We start from the raw sequence: 21,668 nt of genomic DNA, 5'->3' as shown, positions 1-21,668 counted from the left end.
CTTTCGCTTTTGTTTCTCTGCTGCTTGCTACCCAAAGAATGTGATTTCACATTGCAGAGGACTTAATAATACACATACCACATCAAAGTTTTCAAAAGCACAGCCAGTAAGTAAAATAATGCAGCTGACAGAAACAAAACAAAATGGTTATTTATTGGGTAGAAATCATTAGTGAACATGATGAGAGTGGCTTCCAGATTTCTGAAGTTCCATTTGACTGGCTCTAAGCAACTGGTATAACTTGGAAAGAGAAGTCAGAGAAGTCCTATGAAGAAGGGAAACGTCATCGTAACCAGGTTCTGCACAATCACGCACCGCCTTCTGCAACTGTAGCTGCAGGGGAAAGGAGACTGTAGATCCTCTGAGGCTCAAAGAGAACCAGGGACGAAATATTTTGTCACAGATGACCTGTGGAAATGAAAACAACAGTAACTTTTTATGAAAACTTCCAAATCTATCAAACTGAAAAGTCTGATGACATAAAACAATGTTAACAGAATGGCTGGCCTATGATCCAACTAGACATTTAAAATAATCCACCTTTATCTGTTCTAATATAAAACTGGAGTCCAGTGGTACTTTAAAGACTAACAACATTGGTGTGGACTTTTACACATAAGAGTCCACTTCCTCAGATACAATGGAAAGAAAATCATTTGCCTAATTTTAAGAAATTGCATAAGGGGAGAGAAGGGGGAGGAGCTGAGCAAAGAGAGGTCCAGTATAAATCAGATGTGACCCTCTAGTTACACATAATGGATGATGAGAAAGGTCAGAGGTTCTAGCAGCTCTCTCATATGTGGTGAAAATTAACAAATGTGCAATAAAATAGGGTAAGTCCAAGTCTCAATTGAAGCCAGGGTGACAAGAAAGTATTAAATTTTTTGATGAGTTCTGATTCAACATTTCTATATTGTATATTCCTTTTAAAGGTTGTTTGTTGTTGGGGTAGAACAGAGATTTTCAAATCTGCAAAAGTATATCTAGGAAAATTAAAATGTTCATCAACTGGTTTCTGAGCATTGCAATTTCTCATGTCAAATTTGTGTTCAGTTATTCTCTTACATAGGGGTCGACAAATTTGCTCAACGTAGATTAAAATGACAGCAAACAAGCACACAGAATCAAACATTTCCCTTGCAAAGAATGAACAGCAGTAACAACATACCGGTAGTTGTCATGATAGACTAAGAAGTGCTCCATCTTGCTCAGAATTCTTTATACGGCCAATGGCCAGACACATGCCATTACTGCACCTAACAGTAAAGTGGATGGCTTGTGCTAGCCACAAAAGAAGTAAAACCACAGGAGAAGTACAACCCAATCCAGACCACAGAGGCAGCCAGGGATGGCGCTGATGCTATACCATGCCACTGCCTCCAGAGGGCTTCCTGGACACTCAGGGAGGGAGAAACAGCAAAAACTCTCCTCATGTCCAGAAAACCCTCCATTGGGGGCAATGGACTGGGACCAGGACTGCAGTGCAACAGACTGTAAACCCTGGATGGGAGCTAACTAATGTTGACTCTGCCCCCAAGGACTCCCTACCCCTAACCTTCATGCCAACATCCATTTTGTATGTCAGACAGCCCCACCACAATCAGGGCTTTGAGTTCTTGTGGTGGTGGGGCCAAGGGCTGCCTGACCGCCCATGTATTGCCCCTCCACTGGCAACATATCCCCATTGCACCATCAAGGAGGGCACCCTTGCAAATGCAAGGCTGCTCCAGTTCCACAGATAGGTCCATCCCTCAGATTGGGCTGTTACTCTGTTAAAAAGGATAAATTATTAATTCTGCACCATTGAAAGCAGCCTATTATGTGGCCTTGAAATCATACTGCATGTCGATGTGCTGATGACTCTGTCTTGGCTGATCTATGGCACTTTGTGCACTTATTGTTTGTGGGGTCTCCCTCCATTTCCTCATTTACATGCAAAGAGATGCCCTGCTGCTTCCTTTAAGCCTACCTGCCATTCTGTCTCACCCCTACTTCCAGGTAGGGAAGTTGTTTGCAAACTCTTTTTTAAAAAGAGTTTTTTAAAAATTGTAATTATTTACTGCAGGAGCCATAGATTAAAAGTATCAACATATAAACATTTTAAATTCCACCAATCCCCAAGAAATGCTGGTGGGGCAAGGGGGGGAGGAGCCGAAAAGCTGAACAAAATGCCAGCTGAACACATGCTAGCGTGCTTCGCTTTCCCTGAGCAGACCGAGAAAACTGCACTTTGCCTACTCTCGGAAACTGTGGGGCTTTTCTGATCTGCAGCACAGTGAGTTCTGAACAGGAAAAAACTCGTGCACAATTGAGAACCTGACCCAAAGATAATGTACAGTTGACCCCAAGAGACCAAACATCTGCAAAAGGCCTATAATCGCAAGAATTATATATGGGAGATATTTGGATACTATGGGAGATGACATTTACAAATAGTTTATCCCCTTTTCCTGCAATGCCTTGTGGGCCTCCAGTTTATAGGAAATGATGATAGCCTCCATCCACTGTGGCTAATCTCTAACAGACGACTTCATCGAAGCATTCCGGGTTCTAACATCCTCATGAAACTCCCTAACCAAGTACAAATTTCAGTACAAAAACCTGGCCTGCTTATACATTCCTTCTGCCATTTTGAAGTAGGAGAAGTGGGAACATTCTACCATAAAGAGAATGTACGCAGTGAACCCATCAGGGTGTCTACAGAACTCTGAAAAGGAGGCTGGTTTTCATGGCTTCTTAGCAACTGGCAAACATATCCACCACACATTATCTCTAATGAAGATATAAACACTATCTTGGCTAGCCACTTCCAGTGTAAACACAACAGGGGATATTAGAAATTTTTTTTTTGCCAATATTCATATTTTTGACCCTGATTTAAACAAAGTATGGGTACTATAAATTAAAGGCCACGTTTTTTAATCTATTCAAATCCTCAGCAAACTTCATTTAAGAAAATAAGCCATTCTTGGGACACATAATTTAATAGTTACAAGGTTGCAGCAGTGTAGGGTTCCTTGGACACACTAGGTCATTTCCCAGGAAAAAATAATGAAAAGGACTGAAAGAGGGAACATGTGTAATTGGCATGGTTCTGGGAGCTTATCAGAGACACCAGACACAGCAAAGCTAAGAGAGACACCTGGAAGACTTAGGTAACTATAGAACTTTTTTCCTTCCAACTTAAGGTCACCACTTGTAGGCTTGTTATGTCATGGTCCTGATCCAAGATACTACATATACGATATACCCCAAACAAACTCAAATATATTCAAAGAATACTCTTCCACTCACTCATACACATACAAACCATCGACAAAAATATACACTTTTAAAATTCTGGATATAAAATAACAGCATTACTAAAAAAATATTGCAAGTTCTGTCTGTCGATCAGCTTGTTTTTTCCCCCTTTCCCAGAAAGGTTCCTTCCACATTTGTGGTTTGAAGGAAATAAATCAGAGAACCTAGCTGCTGTGATTAGGAAATCTCACTCAGAGTCACAAACGCAAGAGTGTTGCAATCAACTCTGAAATAATGGTAGCAAAACAGGCTACAGATCCCAACATTTTTGATGGGATTTGCATGTTGTGATGAAGATAATCTATGCATTGAGCCAACATTCATGTATGTTCCAAGTAATGCTCTTATAGAGGAGTAGGAAGCCTGTTTTGCTCTGTAAGGGTTCTTCAACGCATCGAGGTTACCACTGGGGGTTTCATCAATCAAATGATCAGCTAATATCACATGATGCCTGCAGCCCCATGTGGTGACTAAACACCACTGCTGGAACTTCCATGTTGTAATGGAACCTTTTCAAGCATGTGAACGAGTTCTGCACAACAATCACGCAGACACATATTTTAAAGAGCATGGTAAGAGGTATTTTAAAGTATTGACACAGTATCCAGTCATAAACAAGCAAGCCTGTAGCCACTCACTTGAAGGTTGTTATTGGCTCTCACTGCTCCACATTTTCTGCTTCTGAGGTTGCACTTTGAAAAGCAATCAAAAAAATTACAGTCTTCATCTCCCGTGCAATTCTGCTCAAGGATGTCTCTCATTTTAGGCTCAAAAAAGGCCATATCTACGTCAATAGCAACCACCTGCAATCAGACGAAGACATTCAAGGGGACATATTTTGACAAAAAAACAACCACACAAATTGCCATTTTTCAACTCTTTCTGTTTTCTAAGTCTTGAGACTGCTGACCCAAGCAATCCCAGATAAAGGCAAGGGAAAATTAGAAATTACAAGTAGAAGAGCTTTGGCTGCCTAGCTCAGCAGCTCCAGTGCTGAAAATAGAAATGTAACAGTCACAGCAGTTTCTCGTGACCGGAATGGCAAAGATCTTCTGTGAGCAAAAGTTAGCCTCAGAGTGACATACTTTATAGCTTACTACCATTCTTCTTAAAAGGGTCAGTTTCTAGCAATAATGTCCACTTCTGCTTCCTTGGTTCTAACAAAGGCCAATTCCACGCAGCAAATGTAGAATGGGTTGCAGTCATTCTAAAGGAACCCATTTTCCTTTTCCCCCTGCACATGAGTGCCATGCAGGCAACGATTGAAGCCCATGGAAACAACCTGTATTGTTTTTGTGTGGAGACGCTTATCTCTTTTTAAAAAAATTTATTGCAATGCATGTGTAGCTGTGCAGGCACCTGCATAGCTGTGCATGTACAACACGTTAAATTTTTTAAAAGGAAAAGCGGACCTCCCTCCCAGTGATGGCAGGGCAATATTGAATGTATTGCTATGGCAGGAGGATTCTCCCTGACTGTGGACGGCATGGTGGAAGGGAGGGAAATAAAGTGTCTGGCTGTTCGCGTGGGAGCAGTTCCAACCCGGGATTTTGCAAAAGGATAGCTGATGTAGCGATTTTCAAAAATCCCAGGTTGAGGGAAATAAGACAGGGCAGACTTGTTTTGGGGATGGGACCTGTGCGAAGTCCCCCCCACCCCAACGGTTTGTATTGCGTCCTACACCTATTATATTTGCCCTGTGCAGAATCCACCAAACCTCGCCCGTCAAAGGCTCCTCCAATTTCAAAGGCATGACAACTGTCCAATAGGAAGGTGTGTCTAAAATCCCCCAAAACAAAAACATCCCCAAAGCGACAACAACAAAGTGTCTGTGCACACATGGATTATTTACTCGACATCCAGCAGCCCTGCTGCTTGCCATTTTTTATTCACTGGACAGTTTTAGTGTTAGATTTTTTTTTCTTTCTGTATTGCGTACATTTTGCCAGGGAAGAATCCTGTGCATTAAAAGGAGGGCTATGTCCTCCTAATAAATAAATACACCTGAATGCCACTCCAAAGCACAAGCAGCTGGTCCATTTCTGGTTATTGTGATCCCAGACTTTATTCCAATAAAATGTCAATGAAAGTAACATGCTGTTTCCATTCAGCAAAGTTATCTCTCTCCCCCTTCCCCCCCCCCGTTCCCATGATGGCCACAAGCCCTTCTGTCCATTTTTAAATGTGTAATGGCTCCTTTTGCTACAATTTGTTGGGTCTGGAATTTTCCTCTCATGGACAGTTGCAGAGGACATAGTTGTGTACATATTCATTTATAACAACTTTGAACACATAAAGTTGAACTATGCTGAATCAGCACTGGTTCATCAAAATCATTATTGTCTACTCTGGCTGGCAGAAGACCTCCAGTACCTCAGGTAAATATTTTTCATGTCATCTACTATTAGATCTTTTTAACTGAAAATTTAACCTGGGACCTTCTGCATAGATACCTGATACCACTAAGCCATGACCACTCCATTTTATAAATAAAGTTCTTAGGTCTTCAACAGGTACCCAATATCATTGTCTGATGTTCCTTCATGTTTAATTCCTAAACCCACTGAAGATGAAAGATAGAGAACAGTAGAAGAGCATAAACTCTCTTCCCAGTGGGTTCATTTACTCTTTTTTCCCCAAAGATGCTGATACTATTACTAATGATATTTGCTTGCCAAATCCGTGCTCATTATGTAAATAACAAATTCTCGTCTCCAGGCCATTAATGCAACACTCTCCCTTTATTATAAGCACACTTTTTACTGGGAAATTACAAAGTTAAAGACTGGAGGAGGGGGGAGAATAAGCAGTTTATGAACACAGATTTGACTGACAGGGTGAAAGTCCCCTTTGAATATCAAATGTCTCTCTAATTTTCCCTCAGTAGAGAAGTCAAGACACAATATATATAGCTCAAGTGTTTTTTTAGGCCTCTTCGAAAGCACAGAAGACTGACATACCCTGGGGTCTTCCACAAGTTCATGCAGGCAATATCAGATTGTATCTGGTTTCTAACAGATTCTTCAGTGTGCTGTAACTTCTTAGAGATTTTCTTTTTTTAAATCAGAGAGTATACATTTTAATGGTAGAAAAGAGCAAGAGTCCCAGTAGCACCTTAAAAACTAACAAAATTTCTGGCAGGGTGTGAGCTTTTATGAGTCTATCTAAGTTGAGAACAGTGAGTCTAGACACCCAATGGCAACAGCATGCAAATCTCAATAGCACATAAATTACAATAGCAGGTGAGATTGGATTAGGTGTGATATGCAGAGGGGTAGTAAACATGGAGAAATCAGCACTGGTAATAAGGCAAGAATCCTAGGTCTCTATTCAGTCAAGGAGAATGCTTTGTCTTGAGCTTCATTAGAAAGGTAAAGGTAATCCCCCTGTGCAAACATTACTGATCAATAAGGTGACACCACAACATTTACTAGGCAGACTTCATTTATGGGGCAGTTTGCCATTGCCTTCCCAAGTCATCAACACTTTGCCCCCAGTATACTGAATACTCATTTTACCAACCTCAGAAGAATGGAAAGCTGAGTCAGACTTGAGCCAGCTACCTGAAACTGACTTCTGTTGGGATAGAACTCAGGTCATGAGCAGAGCTTGGACTGCTGAATTGCAGCTTCCCCTTCTGCACCATGGGGGTCCTTATTAGCTTCATTATTAATTGTACTTCAGCAGTCTCTCTTCCTAGTCCCCCTCTGAAATTCATTTGTAAGAACTACTACTCTCAAGTAAATAACTGAATGTCATGGAAAGATCTGTTCTACAATATCCAAGAAAAGATAGGATCAACACACTGGAGAACTATACAGAAGAGACAAAATGATGACAGATTCCTTCTAAGAAAATCTTCTGAATAAATTGTAGTTTTAGAAAGTGAAGTGAAAGCCACACTGAGATCAACTGGGAGAAACAAATCACCAGGAGTGGATGAGTTAGCAGAGCAATTTCAAGCCACAGAAACCATCAAAATCTTAACAAGAATATGCCAACCATTTTCTTCGTCTTTATAAGTATGACAGTGTATGCTTGTGGGAGTGGTAAAAGAAAAACAAACATAAAATGTTGATCTCTAGTGATTCTGCTGACTCTATGTGAAGTTTGGCTCATATCCCTCAATTCGAGAAGTGATTGAACAACAGAATTCTGCTTCAACAACAGAAGAGGCTGAGTGGGTACAAAAGGAGAGCGGAGTGATTTCACCCTCCCTGTAACCACCATCCTAGGGGCCTTTTTGCCCATACAGCTCCCCAGTCCCCAGATTCACTTTTGTTGGGAGTGGAATTAGGGAAAGCACACACACAAAAATGCCTCCCACACCATCATTCCTAGATGCTGCATAGGATTTGGGTCATCATAAGAAATCTGATCCAGCCAGGTTCCATCCTCCTCCACTTATTAATGCAAATTTGCTGGTGATTTCTTGTTCCCTTCTGCTCATTTCCTCGGTTCTAATTATGAACCTGAAGAAACATCAAAATATTTGTAGAGTAAAAATACATCTACTTCTTTAAGCTACTACATGCTTAACTTTTGCATAACGCTTCAAGTACAAAAATGTTATGCAAATAGTTATTAAATAGAGTCTGTTGGAAGTGGTGTTAATTACCACTGTATTTTTAAAAAGTTAGTCCCATTCAAAACAATTTTGCCATAAAGAACTCTGTGGGTATGATGTGAACGAGCATTTACTTAGTTCTCAGTTGAGCTGGATGTGACCCAAGATCTACCTTTTTATTATTCATTCATCTCAGTCCACTTGTAAGGCAGAGACACCTATGATGATCAAAGATCACTTTTGCCAACATTAGCCCTGTCAACATTAGCTATCAAATCAGTTGGGGGTCAGTGTAACTCAGTGCAATTGTACCTTCGGCTTATTCAGTGAACTACATGGCAGATATGATGAACAGAAAATTGTTACAACGCACCACTCTTTGTGAGTATCAGCATGACTTTCAGCCATGACAATAGATCATAAATTCAGCCGCCAAAGCCTAGGGACCAACTTACCGTCAGATCATTCCGGATAGCAAAATTTTCTGGTTTGATGTCACAGAGATGAAGCCGATGAGAAAAGTCATTATCAAAGTGATTTACCATATCCAGGAAACTGATTGCAATTTCGGTGATGGCCTTCGCTTGACTTTTAATCTCAGAAAAGGAGGCACCAACAGCATCTTTTACAGAAAACAATGTGTTGTGCCAAGCATGCCCGGCCGTCAGATACTCCACAGCATAGAAGTGACCGCAAGAGCCAATTACCCTCAAGACGTGTTTACTGAAGTCTTGCAAGACACTAAAATAAATATATTCTTCTTGTTGGAGTAAAGACCACATGCTGGCCAACTGTGCTTTCCAGTGAGGGCCTCTCCTCCTAGTCCACAAGGGTCCTGTAGTATTACTAGGTAGTTCCAAGCCCAGAGCATTTTTAATCTCCAAAGCCACCATAAGAAGCAAATCTGATTCTGGAATACCATGTGATTCCATTTCCTCCAGAAAACCAAGGTGCTGATAGCTGGAGAAGATTTCCTTTTTGGATTTCAGGATCACTGGGCGACCTCTCCAGTCAGCCTCGATGACCTTTTTACCTTGGTCATAATAAAGGCAGCGCTTGTATATCAGTTTCTGGGCCACGCATAAGTCTTCACAAAGGTCACCGGTCAAAGCTCCTTTCCTATAATCCAGGCACTAGAAATACAGAAACAGAAATGAACAACTGATAGCAGAAAGTCATCATACTAAATCACAAAGGAAAGATGAAAAGGAGACCGTCCGGAAGCCTAATTCTTTGGAAACAAAGTATTCCACTTTCACGTGGCACATAGCAAAGAACATCTCTGGAGAATGCACAGTCATCATTTACTGTTTGATTTCCTACAGAACTGCCAGGGCCAAGGAAATTTTGGCTAACTAGTTCAGGCCCAGTGCTTTTTAAGATGGAGGGCTCACAAACTGTTCACAAAGGCTCAAGAAATTATGTGCTGGTGTTTCAGCTCTGCATCTGTAAGATTTCAGATTCAACCCTACTGTTATTTATTTAAATATGCCGACCCCCTTGTCCTACAAAGGTGGGTAAGCTGGGCACATGCTCTTTAATATGTTTTGTGATTTCCTCTGCTACTGCACAGCAATGTAAATTCTCCAAAGGTCCAACATGTGGTGGCTCATTGACCTCGTACTTCTGCTTAGCATCCAAGCAATCAATGATCTAGATCACCATGCTAAGAGCAAGTGCAAGCCTACAGGGTTTTTTTAAAACCATCTCTTTGCAATATTTGAAAATAGCTAGCAAAAAAAAAACATACTTTCAGTGAGGCATATACCATATAAGCAGTGGGAAGGCATTTGAAATAACATGGTTACACCTTAAAGAGTAAAGCAATGCCTTATTATTATTATTATTATTATTATTATTATTATTATTATTATTATTATTATTATTATATTATTATTATTATTAATATTTATTAGATTTAATATACCGTCCTATCCCTTAAGGTAATGGGAAATGCTATGTAAGATCAATTAAAATGCATGGGAAATTCATCACCACATAGACACCAGGGGCAAAAGCCTGTTAATTTAACCAAGCCCAATTCATAGCAGAAAGTTTCCAAGACACATAGTCAAATGTGGATTAAAGACTAAGATTTAGCACAGGGGTCTGCAACATGTGGCTCTCCAGATGTTCATGGAGTACAAATCGTCCATGCTGGCAGGGGCTGATGGGACTACAATTGGCCATGCTGGCAGGGGCTGATGGGAATTGTAGTCCATAAACATCTGTAGAGGCACAGGTTGCAGACCCCTGATTTAGCAGAATGATGCCAAGCTGTAAATGTGAAAGGTTTAAAAAGTTATTTTAAAAACAGTTCACGAAAAATCTGACTTCCCATGACATCCAAGTATCTTCATACAGCTTGGGCGTTTACAATTCATCTCAAACACATGAAATAAATAAAAGGATTTCCCCCGTCGGTCTCCTCTTCCACCCATAATTGCTTCCATCCCTACATTCCTAGCAGAGCAGGTAATCTGCATAACTATGAGTCCATTCAGACATTCCAGAAGTACAGCTGTAATGTCTGTTCTGGGTCGATCTCTGGGGTAGCTGTGGGTTAGCGTGGAAGGTCTTTGCTGATATGGAAAACTAAACAGCCAAAAGGTGGCTTGATACCAATTTCTGTCTCGTCTCTCTCCCTTCCAGTATTAGAATATTCATTTATGCTGGCCAACTATTACATTGATTCAGCCCTTGAGAGAAATGTTGGTCCCTAGGAAACAAAAGCATCATGGACTTCCTCCAACCAGCTTTTATTACTTTGACTGAGGATACTGAATGGCAAGAAATTCAGACAAGAACCTTTAGTCATGTAAAAATGCCCACCTACAGGTAGGTTATTACTTTACATGGGATTTTCTGTCTCAAGTACTAAATTGTCTTAGAAGACTGTATGCCAAATTACAACCCTCAGAATTCACACACATCATGTATGGACCCACTAACTCATGCATTTGTAACTTCATGCTTAAATTACTATAATGTGCTCTGAAATTACTATAATGTTACCCTTAAAGACAATGTAGTAACTGCAGCTTGTCCAGAATATAGAAACTCAATTAGTCAGGGTGTAGCAGATGGAAGACTATCTCACCTATTTTAAAACAGCTTCGCTGGTTGCCAGTTTGCTTCCAAGTTCAATTAAAGTAGCAGATTTATGACCTTTAAAATGAACTTCATGGCCTGGGACATCTCTATCTGACAGATTGATTCTTCTATATACCCTTGTGTGCCAGCTGCAGACTTCAGGCTGACATCTGCTAGCTGCTCCCCTGCTTAGGGTGGCCTGCTGGGCACCAACAAGAGCCCATGGTTTTTCTACTATAGCTCCCACTTATGAAACAAGCTCTCCTAGAAGCACTCGGGAGCACTGTCTCTACAGGTGCCTAAGAAGTATTCCTAGGCAATTTTTTAGGGTTTTTCATGGGGTGTGGGCACTTTTTGGGGAGGGGATGGGGATTATTTGGGGCTTTACATTTTGAGCCATGGGGAAAGATTGGGCATAAATAAAGGTATTTCAGTTAATAAAGGTAAAGAAGAGGTCCAAGTGCGCCATACAGAGATCCCCAGGTTCTCTAGGTTCCAGCATCAGCCTTCCTAAGCTTGTGAAGCATTTAGGAGACAATTGCAACATGAAAGTATAGTTAGCACATTAATAATTAAAATTTGATATTCTCTTTTCAGAAACTCATATAAAAGTATATTATTGGCCACTACAACATCCTCCAGTAGTACTCAGGTCAAATGATCAGTGCAGCAGAGAAAAACTTAAGTATTTTTGTCTTGAATATCAGGCTATTGGGTTTATTAGGCAACCCTCCGTTTCGTATATTTGCAGAAAAAGATAGACAAATGCATCTTCTTCATTTCCCCCAAATCAGTCGGAATGTTTCTATATCAAAGCTAGGGAAAGCCAATCAAATATGCTTCACAAAGTAAATTGTGAATTATGGCCCCAGATTATATGAAGAACGAATGTGCATCATTTACTGCTCTCCAGAATCACAGAAGTTTCCTGAGGTGATAAAAGCCTGTGACTACAGCAAAAGAACATAAATAACATCAAGGCAAAAGCCCGCTTTAAAGGCTTTTTTACCTCTGCTTGTGCAAACCTCAGTGTAGATACGCAGAAACTGGACTTGAATAGAAACTCTAATTTTGCTTGCAGTGATTCACTAATGCAAGTAGAATGACATAACATATTTAAGTAAATTTCAGGCTCTCTGGCAAAGCAATGCAACTTCATCGTTTTGGTTACATTTGATGCTCCAGCGCTTCTATTTTATCACTCAGTGCTTTCTAGATGGAAATTCAATGGTGAACCCTGTAAGGCTCTCGAAAAACAGAATGCTACACATGAGGCAAGAGCAGCAAATCCCTTTATCTTATTTTTTTAATCCACATGTTTTAATCTGCTCAAATGATTTGAGGACTGGACTGTAAATACACTTATGTTTTGCCACCAAGGAACCAAAGAATTACTTACAGGTGACTATTTGGATTTCACACAATTTGGGGCACAATCCTAAAACTAACTCATACTGCCCCACTGCGAGGATGGAATGAACTGCCTTTGACTGCACAGGTCTGCCTTAGAAATATGGAATGTTCAGTTTTCAGCCAATGTCCTCTGGGGTGAAAAATAAATTCTGCCACTTGCCTCCTGACTTAGCACAGCTTGGGATACCCAAGTCAGCATACCCGTATCTCAGGTGACAGACCACACAGCATCTTTCCAGCTTCAAGTGGTGCACTCATGGGGGGGGGGGGGTGTCAAAGACGGGAGCTCTAAAGAATATGTTATTCTAAGTTATTCCAAATTTTCTAAGTTATTTTCTAAAGAATGTTTCACAGCAGGAATAAAACATTGTGAAAGCATTTTGCAAATGTTGTCAAACATTTTTATTCCCACTGTGTGGCATGGACCATTGCTGTATTCAGATTTGTGAGTTGGGGCATGTTCTATAATGTGATGGTGACTTTGAGATGACCTGGTGCAAAAAATCGTTCTTTGGTCGTAGTGGGGGGAGGGCAGCTGCCCATACTGGGGGGGGGGGGCAGCAAAACTCAGATTTAGCACCGGGCCCCATTTTCCCTAGCTACGCCTCTGGGAGTAGTGCCAACTGGGCGGCCGGGGGGGGAGGCAATGCCCCGGGTGGCCCCATGGCAGGGGCGTGGCTGGGCCATGGAGGGGACATTCCGGGGTGGCATAGTTCCCCCTTGCTCCGCCCCTGCATTCTGTTAATTCAAGGATCGTCTTGGTATCTCTATGTCCAAGTCTCCATAGTTCCAGACTGTACTTTTCTACACACACCTGGGGTGTGTTTGCCCGTGGTCCTGAGAGGCTTAAGTTCTTACAGAGAATTATTCTCAAATGCTTGTGCATAAAGAATATTATTTGTGAATCTGCCTTTCTCAAATGTACTGCAAAATGTTTTCTATTTAGAGCTGACAAACTTAGCATATTGCAGTTTAAAATGGTATATATGGTACATTTCTGACTATGTGCTCAATAGTCTCTTTGGGTAAATTAAACTTTAGATATCCACTTCCAGATCCTTGAATTCTCATAATCATACCATTTGCTATCTGAAATGTTCCATTCATACTTCTATCAATATTTTTAAAGAATTTTTCTGCACTTGTACTATAACTTGTGCATCCACTGTCAATTATCCATCTTCCAACCTCCACACTATTATTTCTAATTGTATGCGTCCTCTCATTTTGTGGGACAACAAATGTTTTCTCCTTTAATATTTGCTTTGGCTTCATTTTGACAAAATTAGGCATTTCTCTTTCTAGTTGCATGCTTGGAATCACTATTATGAATTAATCCATTTCTCTTTAATGGACAGTTTCTTGCAAAGTGACCAGGCCTACCACAGTTGAAGCAGCACTGTGATTGGTTCTTAAGCTTGCCATTCTCTGTGCTGTTCTGAGTTACAGCAAAATTTGATCCTTTGGATTACAATCCTTCATACTGATCTGATCTCTCAGTCATCTCACATTCTTGTCTAAGTCTTGCAATAAATTAATCAAGTGCTAAACCTTCTTTCCCCTCCAAAACTAAAACAAATGAATCAAATTTTTCATTAAGAGTCCCCATTTAAAAAGTCAGTTTTCTGTTGCTCATTAAACTCTAATCCTGTTAATTTTAATTCATCAAATACTGTCAGAAGATTGTTGATATAACTTTCACAGTATTCAGTCTTCCAACTTTAATGTTACTAATTGTTTTATCCACCAGTCCTGTGTTTTATAGCTGCTCTGGGCAAATGTGCGTTCCAGCTTCTGTAACATTCAGTTGTAGTTTCACACTCATTTACATAAATTAGGTGAGTATCATCTAGACATGCATAAATTATTTTGATAACAACTGCATCCTGCATTTTTTAAAAAATTTTCGTCTCCCTGGTCAGGTTTGGGATTTTAAATACATCCATGACATTGTTCTGCCTCTATAGTTATGATTACTCTTTCTCCCTACTGCTGATAACGATGTGCAGATACCATAGGAATTCACTGCATAATTCCTTTGTCCTCCACTAAAAACATTATAGTAGCCCAAGGAAAACTGCGTCAAGTGTGTAACAGACTTCCTTCTGTGATACACCTCTGAAGATGCCAGCCACAGATGAAGATGAAATGTTAGGAACAAGATTTACCAGACCACAGCCACACAGCCTGGAAAACCCACCACAACCAGTTCTTCAAGTACATCAAAAGTAGGAAGCCAGCTAGGGAAGCGGTAGGCCCGTTAGATGACGAAGGAACAAAAGGCGTGCTAAAGGATGACAGGGAGATTGCAGAGAAACTGAATGAATTCTTTGCATCTGTCTTCACCCAAGAGGAAGTGAGGAAAATTCTTGCACCTGAACCAAGCTTCTTAGGAGGCAAATCTGAGAAACTAGCAAAGATAGTGGTAGACAAGGAAGAAGTTCTGGCAGCCATTGATAAACTAAATGCTACCAAATCCCCTGGCCCAGATTGCATTCACCCAAGTGTTCTTAAGGAGCTCAAGCATGAAATGGCTGATCTTTTCACTTTAATGTGCAACTTATCCCTGAAATCAGCCTCCATCCCTGAAGACTGGAAGATGGCCAATGTCACACCAATCTTTAAGAAAGGATCTAGGGGGGACCCAGGAAATTACAGGCCAGTCAGTTTGACATCTGTTCCTGGTAAATTAGAATCTATCATTAAAGATAGAATTATAAAACATGTAGAAAAGCAAGACCTGCTGAGGAAGAGTCAGAATGGCTTTTGCAGAGGCAAGTCCTGCCTTACAAACTTACTAGAGTTCTTTGAGGGTGTAAACAGGCATGTGGATAAGGGGGAACTAGTGGACATTGTCTACTTGGATTTCCAAAAGGCTTTTGACAAAGTTCCCCCAAAAAGACTATTGAGAAAACTCAGCAATCAAGGAATAAGAGGGGAAGTCCTCCTATGGACTCAAAAATGGTTGAAAAACAAGAAGCAAAGAGTGGGTGTAAATGGGAAGTTCTCACAATGGAGAGATGTAGGGAGCGGTGTCCCCCAAGGATCTGTTTTGGGACCAGTGCTCTTTAACCTATTCATAAATGACCTGGAAGTAGGGGTGGGTAGCATGGTGGCCAAGTTTTCAGATGATACCAAATTATGTAGTGTGGTGAGAACCACAAAAAATTGCAAAGAGCTCCAAGCGAACCTTTATAAATTAGGTGAGTGGGCTAAGAAATGGCAAATGCAGTTTAATGTAAAAATGTAAAGTGATGCACACAGGGGCAAAAAATCCAAACTTCACATACACACTACAGGGGTCATAGGAAAGGGATTTGGGCATCTTAGTTGATAGTTCCATGGGAATGTCAACTCAATGCATGGCAGCTGTGAATATGCTGGGGATAATTAGGAAAGGAATTGATAATAAAACTGCAAAGATTGTCATGCCCTTATATAAAGCAGTGATGCGACCACACTTGGAGTACTGTGTTCAGTTCTGGTCACCACATCTCAAAAAGGATATCGAAGAGATAGAAAAAGTGCAGAGAAGGGCAACAAGGATGATTGAGGGACTCGATCACCTTCCTTATGAGGAGAGGCTGCAGCATTTTGGACTCTTCAGTTTGGAGAGAAGACATCTGAGGGGGGATATGATTGAAGTGTATAAAATTATGCATGGGGTAGAAAATGGTTGACAGAGATAAATTTTTCTCTTTCTCACAATACTAGAACCAGGGGGCATACATTGAAATTGCTCGGGGGAAGAATTAGGACTAATAGAAGGAAACATTTATTCACGAAACGTGTGATTGGTGTTTGGAATATGCTGCCACAGAAGGTGGTGTTGGCCACTGACCTGGATAGCTTTAAAAGGGGCTTGGACAGATTTATAGAGAAGTCTATCTATGGCTACCAATCTTGATCCTCCTTGATCTGAGACTGCAAATGCCTTAGCAGACCAGGTGCTCGGGAGCAGCAGCAGCAGAAGGCCATTGCTTTCACATCCTGCATGTGAGCTCCCAAAGGCATCTTGTGGGCCACTGCAAGTAGCATAGTGCTGTACTAGATGGGCTCTGGTCTGATCCATCAGGCTCTCAGTTCTGGCTTGGTGTTTGGGCTGTGGGGAGGGTGGGAGGAATGGGGAGGCTGTTGTCAGGCCCAGCAGGAGATTGGAGTCTTGCTACTGCTGTCCCAGTGCCAAGCATGGTGTTTGGGCTGGGGGAAGGGGGGAATGGGGAGGCTGCTGCCAAGTTGTTGGGCATGCCACTCTGTGATGGTTGGTGTTGGTTGGGTTGCTATGGGCTCCTGAACAGTTGCTATGCTCTCAGCTCTTCAGTTTTGGACCTTTGGTGTGCATTCTTCCCCTCGGCTAAGAGGACATTGACTAGATATGATGGGGCTGCATTTAGGATTAGTCAACATGCCACTGTCCTATGCTTAGGATTGAACCACCACTCATTTCCTGGATAACAATACTGAACTGGCTTAACAACCCTGTGAATAGGACAGTAAATAACTTTTCTGTTTCTGGAATCCAAGCTAGGACACAGGCCAAAGGGAGAAAGGCAAATGTTGTTCCCAAAGCTATGTCAGACACCTCTGTATTATTTTGGCACTCTGGCAAGCTCTGGAGGAAATGGAAAATATTCAGTATCTCAGAGGTATCCAAGCTTCACAGCTGCCTGTCAGAGAAAAAAAAAGTTCTGTTTGCTTGCTATTTCCAAGAAGTTGGCAAGAATGCTGCAGGCGCACAATTTGTCTTCGTTTATTATGCAGAACACAGGAAAATTTATGGTCATCAATAGCTCGCTACCATAATAGATTATTTAATTTCCATTAAGGTTTCTTTTCCACTGAACAAGAGACATTTAATAATAAAACAACGTGGCTTCTTACTTAATCCTTTCAGTGCCATCTGCCAACTGTTAAATGGTTCCTTTCTGTGATTTTTTTTTTAAAACTGGAACCAACACAAAACACACATAATATATAGAAACTGGGTCTGAAAATTTGCACCGATCACAGGAAAAACCAGTCCAGCTGAATTTGTTTGTAGTGGAGAAGTGCAAAGCAGACATACCAGCTTAGTCATCATGCCAGAGACTGGAAGCCTGGACAGAGGTTGCGAAGATGTGCCAGCAAATAAGAGACACTAAGGCTCTTTCCGCACGGGCGGAATAGAGCGCACCAGGGACGGCAAAAACGCCGTCCCTGGGGAGGCATTCGCATAGCAGGAGCTGCTGAAAGGCAGCAGTGCCGTGCTCGCAGCGCCAAGCAGCACGGAAATGCCCCTTTTGAACCTCGCTCCACGAGAAAGGCTTTTCAAAAGGGTCGCCTTCCCCAGCTGGCTTACCTGCTCCTGCTGGCTCCCATCGCGTTGCGGAGGCCAGGGGACACGCCTCCCTGGCCTCCATCTCCAGTGCCGTTGCTCTGGCCAGGGGGGGCCTGTCCCCTGGCCTCCGCAACACGATGGGAGCCAGCAGGAGAAGGTAAGCCGATTGGGGAAGGTGCAGCCTGTGCGAAGGCTTCCCCTGCACCCCTACCGGGACCGTCTGTGTGAATGGTCCCCGGGGGGGGGGGGGCATCAGCATAATTTATGCCAATACACCCCCACTCAGTGCCCGTGTGGAAAGGGCCTAAGAAATGGCAAATCCCAATGGGTGAGTGCTTTTTGCCATGCTAGCCTGGTACATTTCAATCAGTCCCAAACTATGCCATACAGGTAGATCTTCAGCAAAGACTACTGTGGATTCCACATGGGCCAAAAACAACGGTGTGAAAATGGTGTGAAAACAGTGTTAAAGGGTTTTAAATGGTGTAAAAGGGTTTACACCATTTTCACACCGTTTTCACACCACTATTTTTGGCCCATGCGGAATCCGCCTGAGATACTACAGTTGTTCCTCCCACATTGCTGGGGTTAGGGGCATAGTGTCCCCCACAATGTGGAAACCTGTGAGCAGCAGGTTTGTTGGGTAGTCTGGGTGCTGAAGCAGCTATCTGGCTTCTCTGGGCACCTTGTATTCATCTGCTCTGGAGATGGCCAGCAGCAGCATTGGTGGTGGCAGCCCCTTGATAGTGATGGACATCACCATGGTCAGGGGCTTTTCATGAGGGGCTTTTCAATGGCAGCCCCCCTTGTGGTACTGGAGTCCGTTTCGGGGAATGCTCATGTTGGGGGTGGGGTCTGGTGCCATCCCGTGGTCACCATGGTCAGTCAAAATGATGTGGAAAGTCGCAATGTGGGAGGGACAACTGTATAAAGTATGGGAAATGCTGCCATTTATACTATATAGTTCTCCCTTTCTACCATATTAGCCTCCAAGGCAGCTTACAATTCAATTCAAATCAATACACAACACGTGATACAAATTATCCATAAAGATAGTTTCAGAGGGTAGTGGTCTTGATCTGCAGTAGAACAGTTGTACTCGAGTCCAGTGGCACCATGGAGACCAAGATTTTCAGGGTATAAGCTTTCAAGAGCCATAAAGCTTACTGGCACGTGCTATATCGCGATATATCACAGACAGATAAGAACAAACCTGTCTTCAGCTAGGCTAGATGAATAAATCCTCTTCTTTTTTACCCCAGTGACAAAGAGCAGGATATGGCATGCAGATGTTCTTAGGTGACCAGCCTAACCTCTACCCAACTGTGTTGAAAATCTGCTAGAAAATACAAAAGGGCCTTTTTTCAGCCTACATTTCAGTGTGTTTTATCAATTAAGACCACGCAGCTGAATACTCTGTCTTCTTTAATTGACAGTAACTGCTGCCTAGAAGGTGGGAAACGCAGCCATCGTGGCAAACGCTTTTCAAGCAGCAGCCCAATTCCCTTAATCAGCAGCCTGGCTTCTCCTTTGCTTTTTTCCCACAAAACACAGCAAAACTCCATTACCATGGACCACTCATCTCCCAGGGTCTCTCTTGCCAACACATTCACAAATCTCCTATTCATGACACTGAGCACAGCAGTTCCCACTAGCCTCTACTCAAAGGGCTGGTCTTCTACAGTCCATGGGTGGGTTAAATGTTAACTCATTAGCCGTGATGTGGCTCCGCTCCAGAGGAAAAGGAATGGCATAAGCAAGACAGTTTAATGCAGTGTCATGTACTATGTTATGACTGCAGTGAAATTCAGCAATTCGGAGACTGTATCGGAGTTCGATGACTTTAAAAGATTTCCGTTACTTTCAGGCAATATTTTAATTCAAATTCCAAAGAATGTGGTAGAAATCCGTTTGACTTTTTCAGGGCATTGTGCTCTTAGTGCTTCCCTGATCTTCCTTCCCTCCCCACAAAGGAGCCAAATTGGGCACAGGTACCCCTTGAAACAAGTTTCTTTTCCAGGAATCATCCACTATGTTTCTCCTGGTGCTGAATGGAGCTAGTGTGCATAATGATAAAGATAAATAAAGAACTCTGAAGTCCGCACAGATTCCCAAGAGCTTTAATAATTCTTAACTTTGATACAGCTCGATCATTACATTCTTAAACTTTTTTTAAAAGGTCAGGAATAGTTAATATGTGCCACTGTGACATTTCCTCACACTTGTCACAGTGGAACAGAGTTTCAATGCACCCTCTGTCTAGAGGTGCAGGGATTTTTCTATTATGGAAATTTCTGATAATTCCTCACACATCGTTTGTTTCCTTTTTGCTCTGTAGACTCAAGGCGGCTTATAAACTCCTTGGCTTCTTCTCCCCACAAAAGACACCTTGTGAGGTAGGTGGGGCTGAGAGAATTGTGAGAGAACTGTGACTACCCCAAGGTCACCCAGTAGGTTTCATGTGTAGGAGCTGGAAACAAATCCAGTTCACCAGATAAAGAGTCTGCCACTCACATGGAGCGTATAATCAGATCCCGTTCTCCAGATTAGAGTTCACTGCTGGTACCATCACACCGGCTCTCTGCAAGCCCTTTGCAAAGTTCTTCAATGACCCCCCCCCCCCATAGTTAACCAATTTAATAAAATAAATAATAAATATTTTCTGTCGATTCATGTTGTTATTCAACGCAATGCCTGGAACCTCCTCCTGTGAACCCTTGCTTGCTCAAAAGTAATCTCTGCTCAATTCAACGAATATGCATAAAAGTCCTGCGCAGTTTGCGCAAAGGTGAGTCGAGTCCCGCCCCGTCCCAAAAAACTTGCTCGTTTCTCACACCTTCCTCCTAGTAAACGACCATAGGGGTCCAGGCTGCTCTGAAAAAACTAATGCGAACCAAATTTCAACTGGCTCTTTTGAGTACCCTTGCTTTATCAACAGCACAAGCGATAAGACTCCGCAGTCAAAAAAAAAAAATCTCGAACAGACGGAAGAGCACCGCGGGCGCAAAGTTGACACAGAATCCCGGGGGTCCATGAGGACCTCCAGGGCTGCATCTTTCCCAGGCACTTCACTTCGGACACGGTACCCTTTTTGTAATGGGCTCCACCTACCAGCCGGGCCAAGATCCGACGGCTCTGCTCATCCGTGCAGCGCCCCGAGAAGAAGACGCCGCCGCCACGCGCCAAGACGACGACGACGAAGACGCCCCCTGCAGCCCAGCCCAGCGCCCCCAGAAGCAGCAGCAAGGCGGCCGGGCATCGCCTGCTGAGCCGCGCCCGCAGCAGGCGCCGCATGCTCGGCATCCCCCGCATCCTGGCCCGCGTTAGTCCGTCCCGGGGCGGCGCTCCATCAGCAACGGCAGCCAGGCTAGCAGGCGCGACTTGCTCGGCTGCGCAGCTTGCATCACCCGTGCAAAAAGTCAGGGGGAAGGAGAGCGCGGCAGCCCGGGCGAGCGCGCGGCGTGCATCGCCCAGGGAAGGCGGCCGCGGGGCTCTCCGCTCCTCGCGCCGCCTGTCTGCGCGTCCATCGGGGCGCCCGGGCTTTCTTGCACGGACGGGGGCTTTGGGGAGCGGAGCGCTGCCTTTGGAAAGCAAGGCACGTCGTTCCGCCTTCTTTTGTCTGCCGCCTCCCGCGTCGGCCAGCCCTCGCCTAGGACAGTTACTAGGCAGCCCTCCTCCGCCCCCGACCCAACAAACTTTCAGAGAGGCAAAGCCAGCCGTAAGGAGAAAGAGAGAAGAAAGGGGACGCTCTTTTTCCCCCCGATGGCTGATTGACATTGTTAAAGAGACAGACCCCCCCAATGCTTGCCAAATTAAACGTTCACCAAAGGTCTGCCCTTTGCCCTTTAACACCAAAAAATGCTGCCAGCTCTAATCCATACCCAGTTTAAATAACTACAAAATATTATTGTGCGAGAACAAATTTCATTTTTCTCATTTGCTTTTCCCCCATTCTTTTTTGGTGTTCGTCCTTCA

The 21,668-nt window shown here is 42.9% G+C and overlaps 1 protein-coding gene across 1 annotated transcript; it reads right to left on the bottom strand.

Annotated features, from left to right (window-relative positions):
- Positions 1-132: 132 nt before the first annotated feature.
- Positions 133-21,379, bottom strand: DIPK1C (divergent protein kinase domain 1C). The gene is made up of 4 exons (XM_048507151.1): positions 20,805-21,379; positions 8,326-9,003; positions 3,942-4,106; positions 133-408 (listed from the first exon to the last, which is right to left on the bottom strand). The coding sequence occupies exons 1-4, from the start codon at positions 21,003-21,005 to the stop codon at positions 169-171; spliced, it is 1,284 nt and encodes a 427-aa protein (XP_048363108.1). The 5' UTR covers positions 21,006-21,379; the 3' UTR covers positions 133-168.
- Between the last annotated feature and the right edge of the window lie 289 nt (positions 21,380-21,668).

The sequence above is a fragment of the Sphaerodactylus townsendi genome, linkage group LG09 (genome assembly GCF_021028975.2).
Source record: "Sphaerodactylus townsendi isolate TG3544 linkage group LG09, MPM_Stown_v2.3, whole genome shotgun sequence".
Classification (NCBI taxonomy): Eukaryota; Metazoa; Chordata; class Lepidosauria; order Squamata; family Sphaerodactylidae; genus Sphaerodactylus; species Sphaerodactylus townsendi.
Note: the sequence above shows the minus strand (reverse complement) of the source record. Positions and strands in the feature narration are given on the sequence as shown.

What these genes read in the sequence shown, in the direction of transcription:
- DIPK1C (XM_048507151.1), bottom strand. Translation starts at nt 21,005, where the DNA reads ATGCGGGGGATGCCGAGCATGCGGCGCCTGCTGCGGGCGCGGCTCAGC. An exon ending in GTCGGATCTTGGCCCGGCTG is followed by an intron (nt 9,004 to 20,804) that starts GTAGGTGGAGCC and finishes CTGTATTTCTAG; the next exon opens with TGCCTGGATTATAGGAAAGG. An exon ending in GAGCCAATAACAACCTTCAA is followed by an intron (nt 409 to 3,941) that starts GTGAGTGGCTAC and finishes TCATTTCCACAG; the next exon opens with GTCATCTGTGACAAAATATT.